Source organism: Colletotrichum karsti (assembly GCF_011947395.1).
Source record: "Colletotrichum karsti strain CkLH20 chromosome Unknown Scaffold13, whole genome shotgun sequence".
Classification (NCBI taxonomy): Eukaryota; Fungi; Ascomycota; class Sordariomycetes; order Glomerellales; family Glomerellaceae; genus Colletotrichum; species Colletotrichum karsti.
In genome coordinates this window covers 543,421-557,982 of record NW_024065913.1, presented here as the reverse complement: position 1 = coordinate 557,982, position 14,562 = coordinate 543,421, and the positions used below count along the sequence as shown (strand labels likewise).

Genomic DNA, 14,562 nt, shown 5'->3' with positions numbered 1-14,562 from the left:
CCCGATTATCCACGTTGTAGCTGACGGTCTTAGTCCAACTTGGAAACCAAGCAGACAAGATATTGCCTCCGAACTTTGTAGGCACTGATATTGCTGTGCCTATCGTCAAGGTGGTTTCTGTCATGGTTGGGCTGTGGCTTTGGGGCTTATCTGTCTGGTTCTTCGTCGTGTCTGTCGGGTCGTTGTGGAAATACGTGCGGCCAGCAAACAAGATGCCGTTTCAGATGACCTGGTGGTCTTTTGTTTTTCCAAACACCGCGCTCGTCACCGCGACCACTGCGCTCGGAAAGGTGTTTCAAAACAGCGGTTTACAAATTCTTGGTTGCGTTATGGCTGCAGGCTTGATTGTCGTATGGATCAGTGTGTTCGGCACAATGGTTAAATGCTTGTATAAAAAGCAGCTCTTATGGCCTAAAGATACCCAATAATGGTCTGAAAGTCTGCACTTAGAATCTTTCAATTGAAGAACTCACTGAGTGTCTCTCTCTATCGGAATCAAAAATTGCATCTCATGTCATTTTTTCACAATCGAAGTTGAGGTCAGAAAAGCAACCATAGCTTTGCGCATCGAAAAGTCCACCGCGCAGCGGCAATCCCCTGTCATTCGCTTAAGGGAGAGCGACAGCGGGATGTGAGTGGGGCCAGGTGTCCAAGTGCCCTCGACGTCGTGGTCCTGCCTCTCATCCATCAACTCACGACATGGACTCATCTCAATCAACTTCAAGAATCCTGGACGAGATATCCTGGTAGACCTGAGTCTTCACATGGCTCTACGATAAACATCCCCCATACGGTGTAAAACAACATCGTCGTTCAAAATGTCGTGGGACTCGAAGTCAGCTCAACGCCGACGCCAAAGCAGCAACGCGGCCTCAACCAAGAACATACCCAGCCACACACGACAGCAGTCGAAGTCGATAATCCAGCCGAAATCGAGCCATGTAGCAGACGACTTCTTGCAAGACTTTCTAGACCCTTCATTTGATCCTGCGGCATACCTCAACGCTTCGTTGCCGCCGTTGCAGCCCAGCGGTCACCAGCGAAATGGCGGCCAGGCTGTCCCGTTGGCCGATTTATCGACCGAGGCGCAGACGCTGCTGTCCCAGCTCAACATCCATACGACTAGGTTATCGGGCACTCTGACCCAGCTCACAGACGATATCCTACGGAGCGGCAGTCGGCTTGCGTATGAAGTCGAGCTACTACGGGGCGAGACGCTTAGCCTTGCTGAGACGATGAACGAGACTTTACAGGATGACATCAAGAAGTTCGTGCCTGGAGGACTCAATGAGGCTGCTAAGGAGACCGGCAGCAAGGCACCGGAAGGCGAGGAAAGGAGGGCATCAGTCGGCATGACCGAGGCGAAAGATGGCACCGAAGCCGTGGCGTCCGCTGCAGAGGAAGAGAAGACCACCAAGCCGCCATATATCGACCAGCTGCGAACGCTCACGGTCGTCCGGTCTCGTCTGGATTCGGTCATCAAGACGTTTGGCGATGCTATGGAATTTGTGTTCCCGCCGTCCGAGCTCTCCGTCAGCTCTTCCTTCCTCTCCGTGTCGGCGCCTGAGCCGGGGTCGGACCAGCACAGCACGGAGGACAAGGGTCAGCAGGTGCTCCAGAAGTTGCGAGACGAGATATCGCAGCTGCTTCAGAAGTCGGAGGACCCCGTACAGGGCATCGAAAAGGCAGCGCAGCGCATCGAAGAGCTCAAGAACTTGAACCAAGTCTGGAAGGGCACTGCGGAGGAGAAGGGAAGGACGAAGTTTATCGAGAGCTTGGCTAAGATGGTTGAGGACCGACACCGGGACTTGATGAGAGAGGTGGACCAAGCGAGTCGGACTCAAGGGAACGGCAACGAGGGGCGGGCGAGAAAGGGCAGTGTTCACGCCGACCCGGCAGAGACCAAGACATATCTCGGAGGTTATGGCTTGATGAGCCAGCTGCAAAAGCTCAGAAGCGGGTTGTAGATTGTTGACTTTGGTCACAAGACACACCAAGAACCATGTCGTGTGAGAAAACATGACTAACCCATATTGCGCTCAGAGCTGCTAGCAAGAGTTAAATCCAATCAAAGTCTGCCATGCGAACCAGCTATATGTTTTCTAGCCCAAAAGGTGTGTGAATGTTGACTTCGTTTTGTCATTTGCTGTCTGTGACTTCACTGTCGTCGGCAAAGTGAGCAACGATCTATTTCCGGGCAGGGATTATGCGCTGAAAATTGGCGTGGCACAGTGCCTGTCGTTTTTTTCATCTCTTCTGCCACGGGAGCAGCAGGCCTGGCTGGTCCCAGCGGAAGTCATCGGAGACACCTGAACCAATGAGAAAACTGAGCCCCTCAGCATCCCAGGCACTTACAGAACACTGGACCCTTGTAGTCAATTAGTGGGAAGGCTGACAAGGCCGGCACAGGACCGTTCCTCCATTTCGCAGTGCCCTCACCTTTCTCTCCCCAACCGGTCTCCCACACAATCACCGTCAAGACCTGCCTGCGAATGGACATTTGGATGGCTTAACCCCTTCCCGAGCGGGTGATTGAGAGACAAGCCTCTCACACATTATTCTTTCTCATTATCTTAAACCCACCCGTCTCATTCCAACACTCGTCGCTCAAGCTCCGGCTTGCGACGGCCGGCTTTACACACCACCTGGCGAGGTTCCTCTCTTGGAACGCAAGCACCAATCTTCCCCCACGACTTGATCTTGTCCTGGTCCTCAATTCTAGCAAATAACACACGGAATATTCAACGCCATCGCAATGGCCACCAACGAAACAGTTCCACTCAACCTGGGAGCCGCCTCCGGCCAGCAAAAAGCCGGTCGAGCGTCTCCAGCACCCGCTGCCCAGTCGAAGCGCGACCGCAAGCGCCAGATCCTCGCCGACAAGATTAACAATCTTCAGGAGAAGTTTCACCGTGATCGTGATCTTGGATATCGCGATCAGCTCCAGAAGGTCCAGGCCGACACTCACTTGGTTCAGCGCATCGACCCGTACTCGGATGACGTTTTCACTGTTATCGCCGGTCTGCGCCAGCAGCATGACGAGACCCAGGGACCAGAGTCGCTCGCCGATACGAACCGCACTCTCCTGCAAATGGCCGGTCCGAAGTTCGAGGACTTCGTTCAGGGCATCGAAGATCTCATAGAGTACCGAGACTTTCATTTGCTGCAACACATGGTGAGTCTAATTAAATTTTCCCTCTGTCGGGCCGGCCCTAACTGACATCCGCAACAACAGCACGAGCACGAACGCCGCCTCCACCAATACAAGAACGAATGCCTCTACAAGGTCGAAACCGCTAAGCGCGAGCACGCCGCCCTTTCCGCTACACTTCGTGACCGTCTTGTCAATACCCTTCTCTCGAGAAAATACCGCCTCAACAAGGAGAAGGAGGCGTTGGAGATCTCCGATTCCTCCGCACTTCTGCTTCACCCCAACCAGTTCAGCATCACCAACCCAGCCAGCCCGGGTGGCACGCATGGAAAGCGAGCGACAAGATTGCGCAAGGATGCCGAGGAGCTTTCAGGCTATTCGGACAACAAGAAGCGGAAGCGCAACCCCGGCGAAGACGACGGCTCCCCTGTACCGTCCAGGCGAGCGCTCGACCCGAACAGCACCACACCCCTTTGGCAGAACGAGAAGCTCCGCGTCGCCGCCAAGCAGAACGGTCCAGCATACAGCATCGACAAGCTCTTCACCGAGAAAGAGCTGACCATGGCATACAACGCTGCGGCCATTGCCGCACACAAGCATATTCTGAGGCACAAGGCCTACGCAAACGGCGGTTCCTCTCCTGGCAGTGACTCCGGTCACGGCGAGGACGGCGATCAGGACAGCGAGGCTTGGCCAGCGGCGCCGATGATGGAGCGTACAAGCTCTCATGCTACTAGAAGTACAAGAGCTGGTATCAACCAGAATCTTATTGACGCGGTCGAGGGGGCCAATGGCTTGGAACTGCCCAAGTACCTCGAAATCATGCATCCGCATGAGCCTGCCAAGCTGCCGTCGTCGTCCATGACCAACTACTTCAAGCCGGTGAGAGGAAACACCGACGCCAACCTACCGCAGTCGTTGTCGCAAGACGAGATAAGCTCCGATATCATGATCATGGACCTTTTCAAAAAGTACGACGCCAGTCACAAGCCCGGCGACTCGATTGACCACCCCAACGGTAGCAGAAAGCTGCTTGAAGCTTCCATTGCTCCTTATACCAAGACGCCGTGGTCAGGCTTCAAGCCGGGTCCTCGACCGGACCCAACAAATCTTACAGAAGATCTTCAGCCAATCGAGAGCAGCGTGAGAGATGAGGTACCCATGTCATCATCCTTGGCAGCCGTCGCGGCGGTCCCGATGAGCCGCAACAGCAGCGCGGCAGGTGGTGCGGCCATGAGCCGGCAGGGAAGCTCGCGCGGCAAGGGCCGAAAGAACCAGTCATGATCGGTGAATGATTTCTTGGTGTTACGGAGTTCGGAAAATAGGCATGGGTTTGGTTTTGCTCTTGACGTTTTTGTTTCCTTCGGGTAGGCCATCATCTGAACGACTTCTGGGGAGACAGTCCCCTTTTCCGCGGCTAGACTCCGCTGCATAGAGCGAACCTGCATTTTCGAATTTGAAGATTTCTTATGATTGAGGATTATACGTCATGGACGCATACGACTCCAGGCACGAGAGGGTGGCATGTAGCAAAAGGGCTTTCAACTGCGAATGGAGACCCCGATCTGATTTTGGGGCAGCTCGCATGCATCAATACCCTAATGTTGTTAATTAAACATATTCTCGTAAATGTCGTGATCTAGTTGTACAATCTGAATCTCCCCCTTTCTAAGGCCCGAATACTAGCGCGCGGACTTCAATACTCTCGCGACCCTCAGCCTCCGGTCTTGTCCTTGGGTCGACGAAGGCGGTATGCGCCAGCCTTCCTCCCTGAACACCGGTCCCATCACGAAGACCCTCACTGTCGAAGCACTCAAGCAGCAGCCTCTCGTCTCCCGTCATGCCGCTCAGGTAGTGCCACTTCTGTTTCGGACTGAACTTGATACCGGCCGTCTGGCCGGTATACCCCGTAGAATACCTGTGCTCGATGGGAACGATATCCTCGTCATCCAACGTCGACGACGACGCAAACGCAAGCGGGAACGACTCGACGGGGTTCTTGTTCAGCGGCCGCCACACGTTGATGAGCCTATACCGCCCCGCGAGCAGCTTGTCCGCCTCCTCGGGCAGGTGCCTCTTGATGCGCTGGATCACGGAGGCGGGCGTCTGGTCGATGTGGACCCTGGTGACGGGGTTCCTGTTGGCCTCCGGGTCCGCGCGGCGGATGGTGTGGTCGAAGAAGAGGACGCGGTTGGAGCCGGGGACGTGCTCGAGGATCAGCCGCTCGAGCTCCGGGTAGTAGTTGGCCTTGATGGAGTCGTCGTCGACGAAGGACTTCTCGGCGGAGGGCGGCTGGTCGCGGATCACAAGGAATGCGTCCGCGTCGAGGTTGTAGTCGGACTCACGGCCGCGGACGTCGTGGATGAGGGTCTCCTGGGCGTCGTCGGAGTAGTTGCGGCCGGGCAGGCCTTGGGGCACGATTGTGTTGTAGGGGGCGGAGCCGTCTTCGGGCGCGGCGTAGAAGTTCAGGGTTGCCCGGACTGGGCCGCGGGGGACGGCGTCAATTGCCATTGTGTTGTGGTCAGACGAATTTTGGGTAATATACTGGGTGGCCGTATATTCTTAGTGGCCTCGAGGAATGGGTGATGAAATTGAGTTTAAGAGCTTATGCCGAGGTCTGCGGTGGGAATTTGGTTGTAAGTGATTCACGATGAAGAGCTGTTGATGATGTTTAGTGTGATTCGAATCATTCAAACTTTTCAGTAGCAAGTAAACATATTCTTTCTTTATACTCGCAGGTATTGATCGTGTATTTCAAAGCAAGCCGAGAAATGAAGCCATTCGAACCACAGTAACGGCCTTTGCTTGTGAGAGGGTAATCACGTCATTTTGGTGATTGGACGGGAAGAGACAGGATTAGTCAACCTGGGCATTGGGGAAAATGCCGAGTGGAGGTGGCACCGCGGTAGATTCTGTATTAGTCAAGTGCGCACGGCAAAGAGCTGCAAGTTTTGGAGAGACGTCTTGTAGTTGGAGATCTTGACTCGGGTTCAGGATGACAAAACGGAGAACACGACTTTGCAGGTTGGGGGCTTGGACGATGTTTAACGCCGAAACGACGCTATGTAGGCACGGTAGGGCATTGTTGAATCGGCAATAAACATGGACGGGAAGGACATCGGAGGAAAGTGGAAACATTGTGTCGTCGTCTTGAGTGCCCTTACCTCTACCTTTCGAGGCGCTGGTCACTTCTCGCTCCGAATATCAAAAGTTATTGATGACGAAACACATCGCTTCACGACATCAAATCCAGGTTAGTAGAATGCATCGAGACCGAGGCACGTTTAAAAGTAAAGACGTTGGGCAACACAGCTCTCCTTCTTCATCCTACGTAGTCAACCCCGCAGACTCACGGAGCTGTCCAGCGGTATTCAAGTACCAGCTGCCCATTCATCGGAGCCGAGGAAACCCTCGCCTCGTCACTCCGCCGGAATGCGTACATAACTTCCAGTTCAGCCCAACATTTTGCGTCATCTTTCAGAAAAAGCAGACTTGGGCACGCTCGAGCTTGAGTTCGTCAGTGCTTGATTAGGTTCAATCTCTGGCGGCTACCGGTGCGAGATCCCAAACGGCGAGATCAGATCGCGATGCCGAAGAATGCCGGTACAAACCCAAAGCATTCCCCGAAAATGGGGCTGCCGGGAATAAGAGCATGGCAGATGGCTGAGATGCCTTTTACATAATCAGAGGGCGATCTGGGGAAGCTGGTCGATGATGACATTCCCACCGTGTAAACGTCTCCGTGCTATCGATTCCGCAAACTGTCGAAGGGTGGTCACTAGCCGCTTTCCCACATCTTTCCCACATCCCTTCCCCCCCCCTCCGAGCATCGACATTGTTAACGTTCTTCAGCAGCGTCTGGGTGGTTTCTGGCAGGTGGAGTTTACTTGTGCACTGGGCACTCTGCTTGCAGCGAACCCCCCTCCAATCGCTGAGGTGAAGGAAAGGTCTCTGGTGTCCAGTGCTTGAGGTGCCAGGGCAGTTCCCCGTTTCAGCGGTGGTGACAAAAGTCTAATTTTAGTAGCTGGGACCTCCTCTCGCAGCATAACTCGCAAGGGCCCTAAATTAAACCCGACTTTGCCTGAGTGACTAGCAGAATTGATGTCTAGATTGAACCAAGCTTTTCTCATCTTGAAGGGAGTCCCTCATTGAGACGGAACTTAGCATCCGGTGAGATACGGACGAATTGTCAACGACGTCGGCTTTACGTGTCGGGGATTATTCCTCGACTTTGAATTCTTTGTCCATCTCAACACCATCAACACCAGACCTGCTCTTGTTTGGTGATGCTTCCCAGATCCACGTCGCGTCGTTAGGTCCCCGCTCTCTTCGTCGCGCAATCTCTCAATGCGCGCCGACCTGCTCACGCATCGCCGGTGATGATGTCCATTACCACGGACCCTCCAACACCGACTCGTGCGCGATGATATCCCCGCAAGCGACGATGCAGCAGCACCAACAACACCAGCAGCTTCCAAGTAGCCTACATGGACAATCCCAGTCGCCGCACATGACGCATCATCAACAGCAGCAGCAGCACATGGCAGCCGCTCCTCCGCGGTCTTCCTCGTCTTCGATTACTTCCCGCTCGCTTCTTCCTGACAGGAACGTCACGGCTGACACCATCGAGGACGCTTACGTACAGTTCGTGCTGCACTGCAATCCCGCCGTGCCGGCCGAGACGGACACGGCGCAGCTGCGGGAGGCGTTCCGGGTGCCGCCCAAGAGCGGCGGGAAGAGCTTCAGCACTTTTACCCTCTTCCAGCTAATCAGGCAGTTGGAGACTAAGGAGATTAAGACATGGGCCGAGTTGGCCCTGAAGTTGGGCGTTGAGCCTCCAGATCAGGACAAGGGGCAGAGTTCGCAGAAGATCCAGCAGTATGCTGTCCGGCTAAAGGTGATACAGACCTTCCGCTTGGAGTTGGAGATGCTGACGATTGTAGCGCTGGATGCATTCCATGCATGTGGATGCCTTCTTCGAGTACCTCATGGACCATCTGCATCCATACTGGACGGAGATTCCTCCTGACCCGACTCCTGTATGCGAGGCAGGAAGAGACGGGGTGTTGGCGGAGGATGACATGGCTCTCAGAGCCCTACTACCGCAAATCAGACCGCGACGTGGAAGGAAACGTCCAGATGACGACGACCTCGCCAAGTCTCCATCGCAGAAGGCGAGAATCGACTCGCCGCCGATAGGGAATGGCTTTCGCGGCGATAATCCTGGATCATGGTCCGCGCATCCCGACAGCAGGGCCACATTTGGCTGTTCTGACCCTCTCAAACTCAGTGCAAACATGGCATCGACTTCTGGGTGGCCCCAAGCTCCTGATTTGGCGCAAACACCACTCTCGGCCTACCCGCAGGCGTCAATGTCCGCGATCACGCCTTCAACAAACCGCAATGCGTTCTGGGGCGATACTGAACCTAGGTCAGCTATCACGCCGTCAAAACCCAAGGCTTCTCACCGACGGCACGGTGCCAAAGTTGTGTCTTCTGCATGGCGGAGTGGTGGACCAGGAGCTTCTGGAAAGACCCGCGGCAGACCGCCTATGAATAAGTCGAGCACTGAAGGGCCATTCGTATCCTTCCCTGCGGAAGGGCCGGCTTACAAGAAGCCAAGTCCAGAGAACAAGGGCGTGCAGACACCGATTACGCCCGAAGCCTCGATAACACAGAGCACACCACCAGCCGTGCCGTCAGACTACCTCCCGCGTCCATCTCAGGTGCCTCGGCCAGCGAAACCCAACATCTCCTTGCAGGTCCCCAAACGACTCGGGGGTGCGGTTCGCCTCGCAACACCTCCTCCGCCTGTGGTAATGGTAAACGGTGGTTTACCAGACGCAGGCGATCTCTCAACTACGGCACCGCCGGTGGAGCTCCCGCCTGGCAACAACCCTCAACCGCCGTTACCGCCCGTCGACTTGGAGGCGCAACAATCTGCTCCTGACATACTGCCCGCAGTGAAAGGCAACGAGCCCCCACCGCAGCCGAACGATATCCCTATCGGTATGTTCGAGAACATGGAGGACCGCACAAACATCGAGGCGGTCCTCGGCTACTTTACCGAAGAAACGGCGAACGGCGAGTGGGTGAACGCGGACAATGATCCTATCGAGGGTTGTAGCATGGCCGAGGCGAACGCGCTCGTACACACGACAGTGGAGAGAATGTGGCAGACGGCACCGAACCAAGACGCGTTCCTCATCAACCTCGCCGCACTGGCGGGTGGACGCTCGCTCATGACAACGAGCAAGTTGAAGGTCAAGCGAGAGGCGGAGTACGCCGACAGAGCTACGTACTCGTGCTCCTGGGAATTCCGAATGGGGAGCATCCGTGGCAACTACAATATGGTGCAGACGGTTATGTATAATCGGTGGAAGAAGACGCCTGAGGAGAAAGAGAGGGATAAGCCCGAAGTGAAGGCGACGATTGGAGGAGTCAATGAGCCGGAATCGGAGTGGGAGCAGAGGTACAGGGATCTACTGGCAGTGTCCGAGAAGAGGGACAAGGAGCTGCAGGCGTTGAGATCCGGTATATCATCGGTGTTGGGCCAAACCTTCAAGGACGCCAAGCAGGTCGAGGAGAAGCATGGCAAAAAGTCATGAACGGTATTTCAATCATTGTGGAAAGGGTACACAGCACCCAGCATGTATGTTGACGGTAACTGGCGCAGATCCAGGTTTAATGTATGGAATCACGAAAGCTCTTGAAGGCATTTACCACTACGAAATTCGAAAAGCATCGGCTAGGCGTGGGTGTTTTCGGGGCAAGCATCACATAGGGAGGGTGTGGCACATGGAGATAGTCTCTTGTTGTATATTTTTATTTCATTGATCCAAAACGAATTCCTAACAATGAGAAGAGTAATTCAGTCTCGGTCCAACATACATCAGGTTGATCATTGTAGGCAGGAAGGGGGAGAAGGAAAGGGCTTACTAAGTCCCCGCAGAGAAGATATGAAGCGACATCAGCCAATGAGAATCAGTCCACTCAACTACAACTACAAACACCTCGAGCTCAACGGCCAGTCTCACAGAGTTTCGGAATCCTCTGAACTAAGCTATTCACAATGCTCATCAAGGAGTCTCACATTGACGTGCCGACCAAGGCCGACGGCAAGGATGGTTCCATGAGTTCGCTCCCCCTACCACCCCCCAACGGTCCCAAGATATGCAGCTCACGAACTCGCAGGAATCTTCCTCTTCCACCCCCAAATCCCGGGGTATCCCAATGCGTAAGCCAGAATCCTCTACTTCGACGACTTATGACAGCTCAATTGACAGCATGATAGCAAGTTCCCCGGCGTCTGCCTCTTCTCCGAGATCTACCAAGGTAAGTCCGTCATCCCACTTGGCGGGGTAAACACCCAAGCTCCTCCGATCTCCCCGCAGCAGCACAGCCAAAAAAAACAGCAACCCCTCCATAACCCACATCTCCAACCCCACACTCACCGAACCCTTACCGATCTACACCGGGATCCCGCCAAGATCTCCCCTCCACCTTCCTTCTTCTTTCTTCTCGTTTCTGGGCCTCCCGGTGGACTTTGTTCACTCGCTAAATCGATCCGTAGTGACCGGGCCCGTCGCTCGCTTCGCGCGCCAGATCGCGGGACAGGGCTACATCGTCGCGGCCCCGTCCTCGTACCACGACTTCACCGGCCCCGAGGCCCTGGCCTACGACGTCCCCGGCACGGACAAGGGCAACGCTTGGAAGGTCGAAAAGGTGAAATCTGGAAGATCCGCCTTCGTCATCACAAGCTGACTGGAGTCCCCCCGTGGTGTAGACCCTCGAGTCCTACGATGAAGACTCCCGCCGCACGGTAGACGCCCTGCTTGCCCTGCCCACTTGCACCGGCCTCATCGGCAGCACGGGAATGTGCTTGGGAGGCCACCTCGCCGTCCGCGCCTCGGTACGTCATCTTCATCCCCTTCAAAAGTTCTCATTCATCCCATGACTAACACGCCCAAAGCTCGACCCCCGCATCACGGCCTGCGTCTCCTACTTCGCGACCGACATCCACAGTCGCACCCTGGGCCCTTACACGGCCAAGAACACGTCCCCCACGGCCCCGGAGAACAGCACCCACACCCTCGACCTCCTCCCGACCCTCGCCCACGCCGAGGTCGCCATGATCTTCGGCGTCAAGGACACCCACGTCCCCGCCGAGGGCCGCGACCTCATCCGCGCCAAGCTGCGCGAGGCCGGCGTCACGACCTCCTTTTACGAGTTCGCCTGGGCCCAGCACGCCTTCATCCGCGACGAGCTCAGCAAGGGCCGCTACGACCCGGCCATCACCAAGGTCTGCTTCGAGGTGCTGCTGGAGCTGTTCGGGCGTGTGTTGAAGACGGACTTGGGGCCCAAGGAGGGTGTGAGCGAGCCTGAGCACGTCTGCTGATCGCTCTCTTGTCATATCTGGTGATGGTGAGATTCTCCGTCACATGAGGTACGAAGACTGGATTGTGTAATTCTCGGGAATAGTATTTATCTGCGGACGACATGTCATCATACTCTATTCGTAATCTATCTGTCCCCCCATGTGTGAGTGTAAGGAAAAATTCATTAGGCATGGGGAGCCAGTCTCAATGCCCACGTGTAAGAAAAGGGGTTGTTGATGTGAACCCATCTGACCAGCTTGGTATTATTCTTTCTCCATTTTCTCCGTTTCTTTTTGCTTTTTATCGATTTCTGCCCAGTACGTTTCCATCACTACTGCTTCTTCTGCTGCGTGCTCTGCTGAGCTTGTGCTGCCTGTTGGCTGTTGGACACACTTCGTCCTCTTGGGCGCTGTCCTGACGGGGGCGCGCTCTGGAGGGGATGGGGTTCGAGTGTCGCCGTTGGCGGGGAGATGGTTGGCGAGAGGCTCTGGCCCGCGTAGGGGTTGTTGGATTGCCCGCCGTAGTACTGAGTGTTGTAAGATCCAATGACGCCAGTCTCGGCCTCCTCATCGTAGTGGTTGCGGTTGCGCGATGTGGTCTTGGTCAAGTACATGCTAGGGCCTTCGAGAGACGGGGAGATGGGGATGGATTCGCCGGGCTTGCGGCGGCCACCACCACCCTTCGTGCTACCGCGCTGAAGCAGCTGGCTGCGGACGCGGTTGATGTCGTTGGATCGGCGGCGGTCTTCCGACTTACGGTCCTTAGATCCCGACAAGGTATCGTCGTCCGCCACCCTGTATCCCCACTCATCCTCGGCCGTGACGTCTCGCGTGTTGAACTCGTTCATGGCTGCCTTCTCCACGGCCGAGTCAACGGAGTCGTCACCTCCCGCACCCGCGGAGGGAACCATGCGCGCAGCTTCCTTGTCCTTGGCAGCCTTGTCGCGAGCAGCAGCCGCAACCTCATCAGAGACGGCGACAGAGTAGGACGGGTTGCCAGGGGCACCAAGGGCTTCGGAGCCACCGCCAGGGGCGTAGATGGGGATCTTCTTGAGGGCGAGAGCGAGGGCGCACATGAACTTGGAGCGCCGGGTAGCTCTGACAGCCTCGTTGTGCCAGTTAGACTTGTGCTTGATGGCGATCTTGAGCTGCAACTTGTCCAGGTCACCGACTCCGTAAACACCAATGGCAATGTCCTGCTGGAAGTCGCGCGAGTTGTCCACGTGTCGGACAAAGTTTTCCATCTCAACGCGCAGAAGTTCGAGGTCTTCGAAGGTGGTGTCGTAAGAAATGTTGAGGTCGATGACTTCCTTCATCGCCTTACTGCGGGAGACGTTCTCGATCCAGAGGTTGTTCAGTGCGATGTTGGGAACTTGCACCACTTGCATCTTGTCAATGCGGGTGAAAACAGTGTAAAGGAGCGAAATCTTGTCGACGATGAGCTGCTGCTTCTCAGAGCCAACAATATCAACTCTGTCACCGACGTCGTACGGGTGCTTGACGAAGAGGAAAATGCAGGAACCGAGGAATTCCTGAGTGGTGACGGCGAAGACGAAGGACAGAGACAGGAGCGCAGTTCCGGCAGTAGCGACGGTCTGCAGCAGTTAGCAATGCCCTGGGTTTTGATATCCAGTGGACTTACGGTCAAGAAGCTGGACTGGAACCAAGCAAGGAAGATGAAGACAACGATCAAGATGACAACAAACATGAGGACCTTATCGAACACGCGGAGTGCTTGACCAATGTCCTTCATTCCCTCGGTAATAGCCTTGCGTTCCTTGCCAATCTCGACAACCTTGCGCGTCATTTCGTCCAAGCTGATGTCGCCGTTCTGGTCGTTGTCGATCATCTCAAAGGACTCCTCGGCCTCATCGGAGTAGGCCGGGCCAAGAACCTCCTGGAAATCTTCGAGGAACAAAGAATCCTTTCCTTCGACGACGAAAGACATCCAGATACGGCGGGCGAGGGCTTCGGAAGGCTTCGTCTTCTCGAGCGCCTCGATAACGATAGAGTGAGCCGAGTTCGGGTTGAAAACCTGCTTTCCGGTGATTTCGGAGGCGATGTTGCCAAAAACACCCGTAATCTTGTCACCCATGCGACCGATGTCACCAACGAGACGCAGAGGAGTAGCAGCGCCGGCGCCCTTGGCACCCTTCGCGGCCTTGGACAGGATCAAATCGAGACTATCGTTGATCACATAATCCTCCTCCTCGAACTCGGGGCAGTACATGGGGAACAGTGTTCGCGAGGCATCGTAGAGAAGACCGAGAAGGCGAACCTCGCGTTTGGACTCCTTGATGCGAAGAGCAAAGGAGCGTTGGTGGTAAGAAATACCGATCAGCTGAACAATGGCCTTCTCACCCAGATAGACTGCCGAAGACACCATTGTAGCGCCGAGTATACGGTACATGGTGATGACCCAGGAGGGGGAGGTCTCCAAGTTGACCTGGAACAAGCCCTGAAAAGAAAGCCAGGATGCGAGAGCCCAGAAGAAGAGCGAGAGCGCGATCTGCAAGTTTTGAAGAACCGTGGCATATTTTCGTACACCAGAGCTGACGACACCGCAGAAGAACATGAAGATGTGAGGCAGGAGCCAAGCGACGACCTTGCCAGCCCATAGTGTAAGCCAGGCGATCTCAATCCACAGGAAGATCTTGAACAGTGGTTGGCCGCCATTATTTCCCTGCCGAAGATCGTCCTTATGGCCCAGAATGGGGAGAACAATGATGGGAATGGCGAGGAGAAGGCAGATGGGAATGATGTAAACCAGATAGCGCGTGACGACGGAAGCGTTGGTGAGCTTGTTGTACAATCTGCCCATGGCGTTGACTTTGATGTCGTCGGAGCCACCAGTGCCGTGGCGGCCCAGCTCTGCCTTCTTGCGGCGGCCACCCTTGTTGTTGCGGTGGAAGAGGCCATGCTTCTCGTTCGGCGAGCCTGAATCTTCGTGGTTGGTTGCGTTCATGGTCGGTTTGCGCGCGCCTGTGGAAGCTGCGCTCTTGACCTGGGTCAAGGGGATGTCGGTGTCGGGCAT

General features: G+C 55.4%; 6 protein-coding genes across 6 annotated transcripts; 4 read left to right on the top strand and 2 right to left on the bottom strand.

The window, feature by feature from the left end:
• Positions 1 to 818: 818 nt before the first annotated feature.
• Positions 819 to 1,967, top strand: CkaCkLH20_04829 (uncharacterized protein; the record flags this gene model as incomplete). The annotated part of the gene is made up of 1 exon (XM_038887548.1): positions 819 to 1,967. The coding sequence occupies one exon, from the start codon at positions 819 to 821 to the stop codon at positions 1,965 to 1,967; it is 1,149 nt and encodes a 382-aa protein (XP_038747155.1).
• A 788-nt stretch (positions 1,968 to 2,755) lies between these two features.
• On the top strand, positions 2,756 to 4,435 carry CkaCkLH20_04828 (uncharacterized protein; the record flags this gene model as incomplete). Its single annotated transcript, XM_038887547.1, has 2 exons — positions 2,756 to 3,175; positions 3,236 to 4,435. The coding sequence occupies 2 exons, from the start codon at positions 2,756 to 2,758 to the stop codon at positions 4,433 to 4,435; spliced, it is 1,620 nt and encodes a 539-aa protein (XP_038747154.1).
• A 384-nt stretch (positions 4,436 to 4,819) lies between these two features.
• Positions 4,820 to 5,662, bottom strand: CkaCkLH20_04827 (methyltransferase; the record flags this gene model as incomplete). Its single annotated transcript, XM_038887546.1, has 1 exon — positions 4,820 to 5,662. The coding sequence occupies one exon, from the start codon at positions 5,660 to 5,662 to the stop codon at positions 4,820 to 4,822; it is 843 nt and encodes a 280-aa protein (XP_038747153.1).
• A 2,029-nt stretch (positions 5,663 to 7,691) lies between these two features.
• On the top strand, positions 7,692 to 9,759 carry CkaCkLH20_04826 (ARS binding protein 2; the record flags this gene model as incomplete). Its single annotated transcript, XM_038887545.1, has 2 exons — positions 7,692 to 8,048; positions 8,095 to 9,759. The coding sequence occupies 2 exons, from the start codon at positions 7,692 to 7,694 to the stop codon at positions 9,757 to 9,759; spliced, it is 2,022 nt and encodes a 673-aa protein (XP_038747152.1).
• A 464-nt stretch (positions 9,760 to 10,223) lies between these two features.
• CkaCkLH20_04825 (dienelactone hydrolase family protein) lies at positions 10,224 to 11,549 on the top strand (the record flags this gene model as incomplete). The annotated part of the gene is made up of 6 exons (XM_038887544.1): positions 10,224 to 10,287; positions 10,346 to 10,388; positions 10,446 to 10,486; positions 10,725 to 10,876; positions 10,938 to 11,063; positions 11,124 to 11,549. 6 exons carry the CDS (start codon positions 10,224 to 10,226, stop codon positions 11,547 to 11,549), a joined length of 852 nt encoding a protein of 283 aa, XP_038747151.1.
• Positions 11,550 to 11,860: 311 nt separating this feature from the next.
• CkaCkLH20_04824 (mechanosensitive ion channel) lies at positions 11,861 to 14,562 on the bottom strand (the record flags this gene model as incomplete). The annotated part of the gene is made up of 2 exons (XM_038887543.1): positions 11,861 to 13,123; positions 13,171 to 14,562. 2 exons carry the CDS (start codon positions 14,560 to 14,562, stop codon positions 11,861 to 11,863), a joined length of 2,655 nt encoding a protein of 884 aa, XP_038747150.1.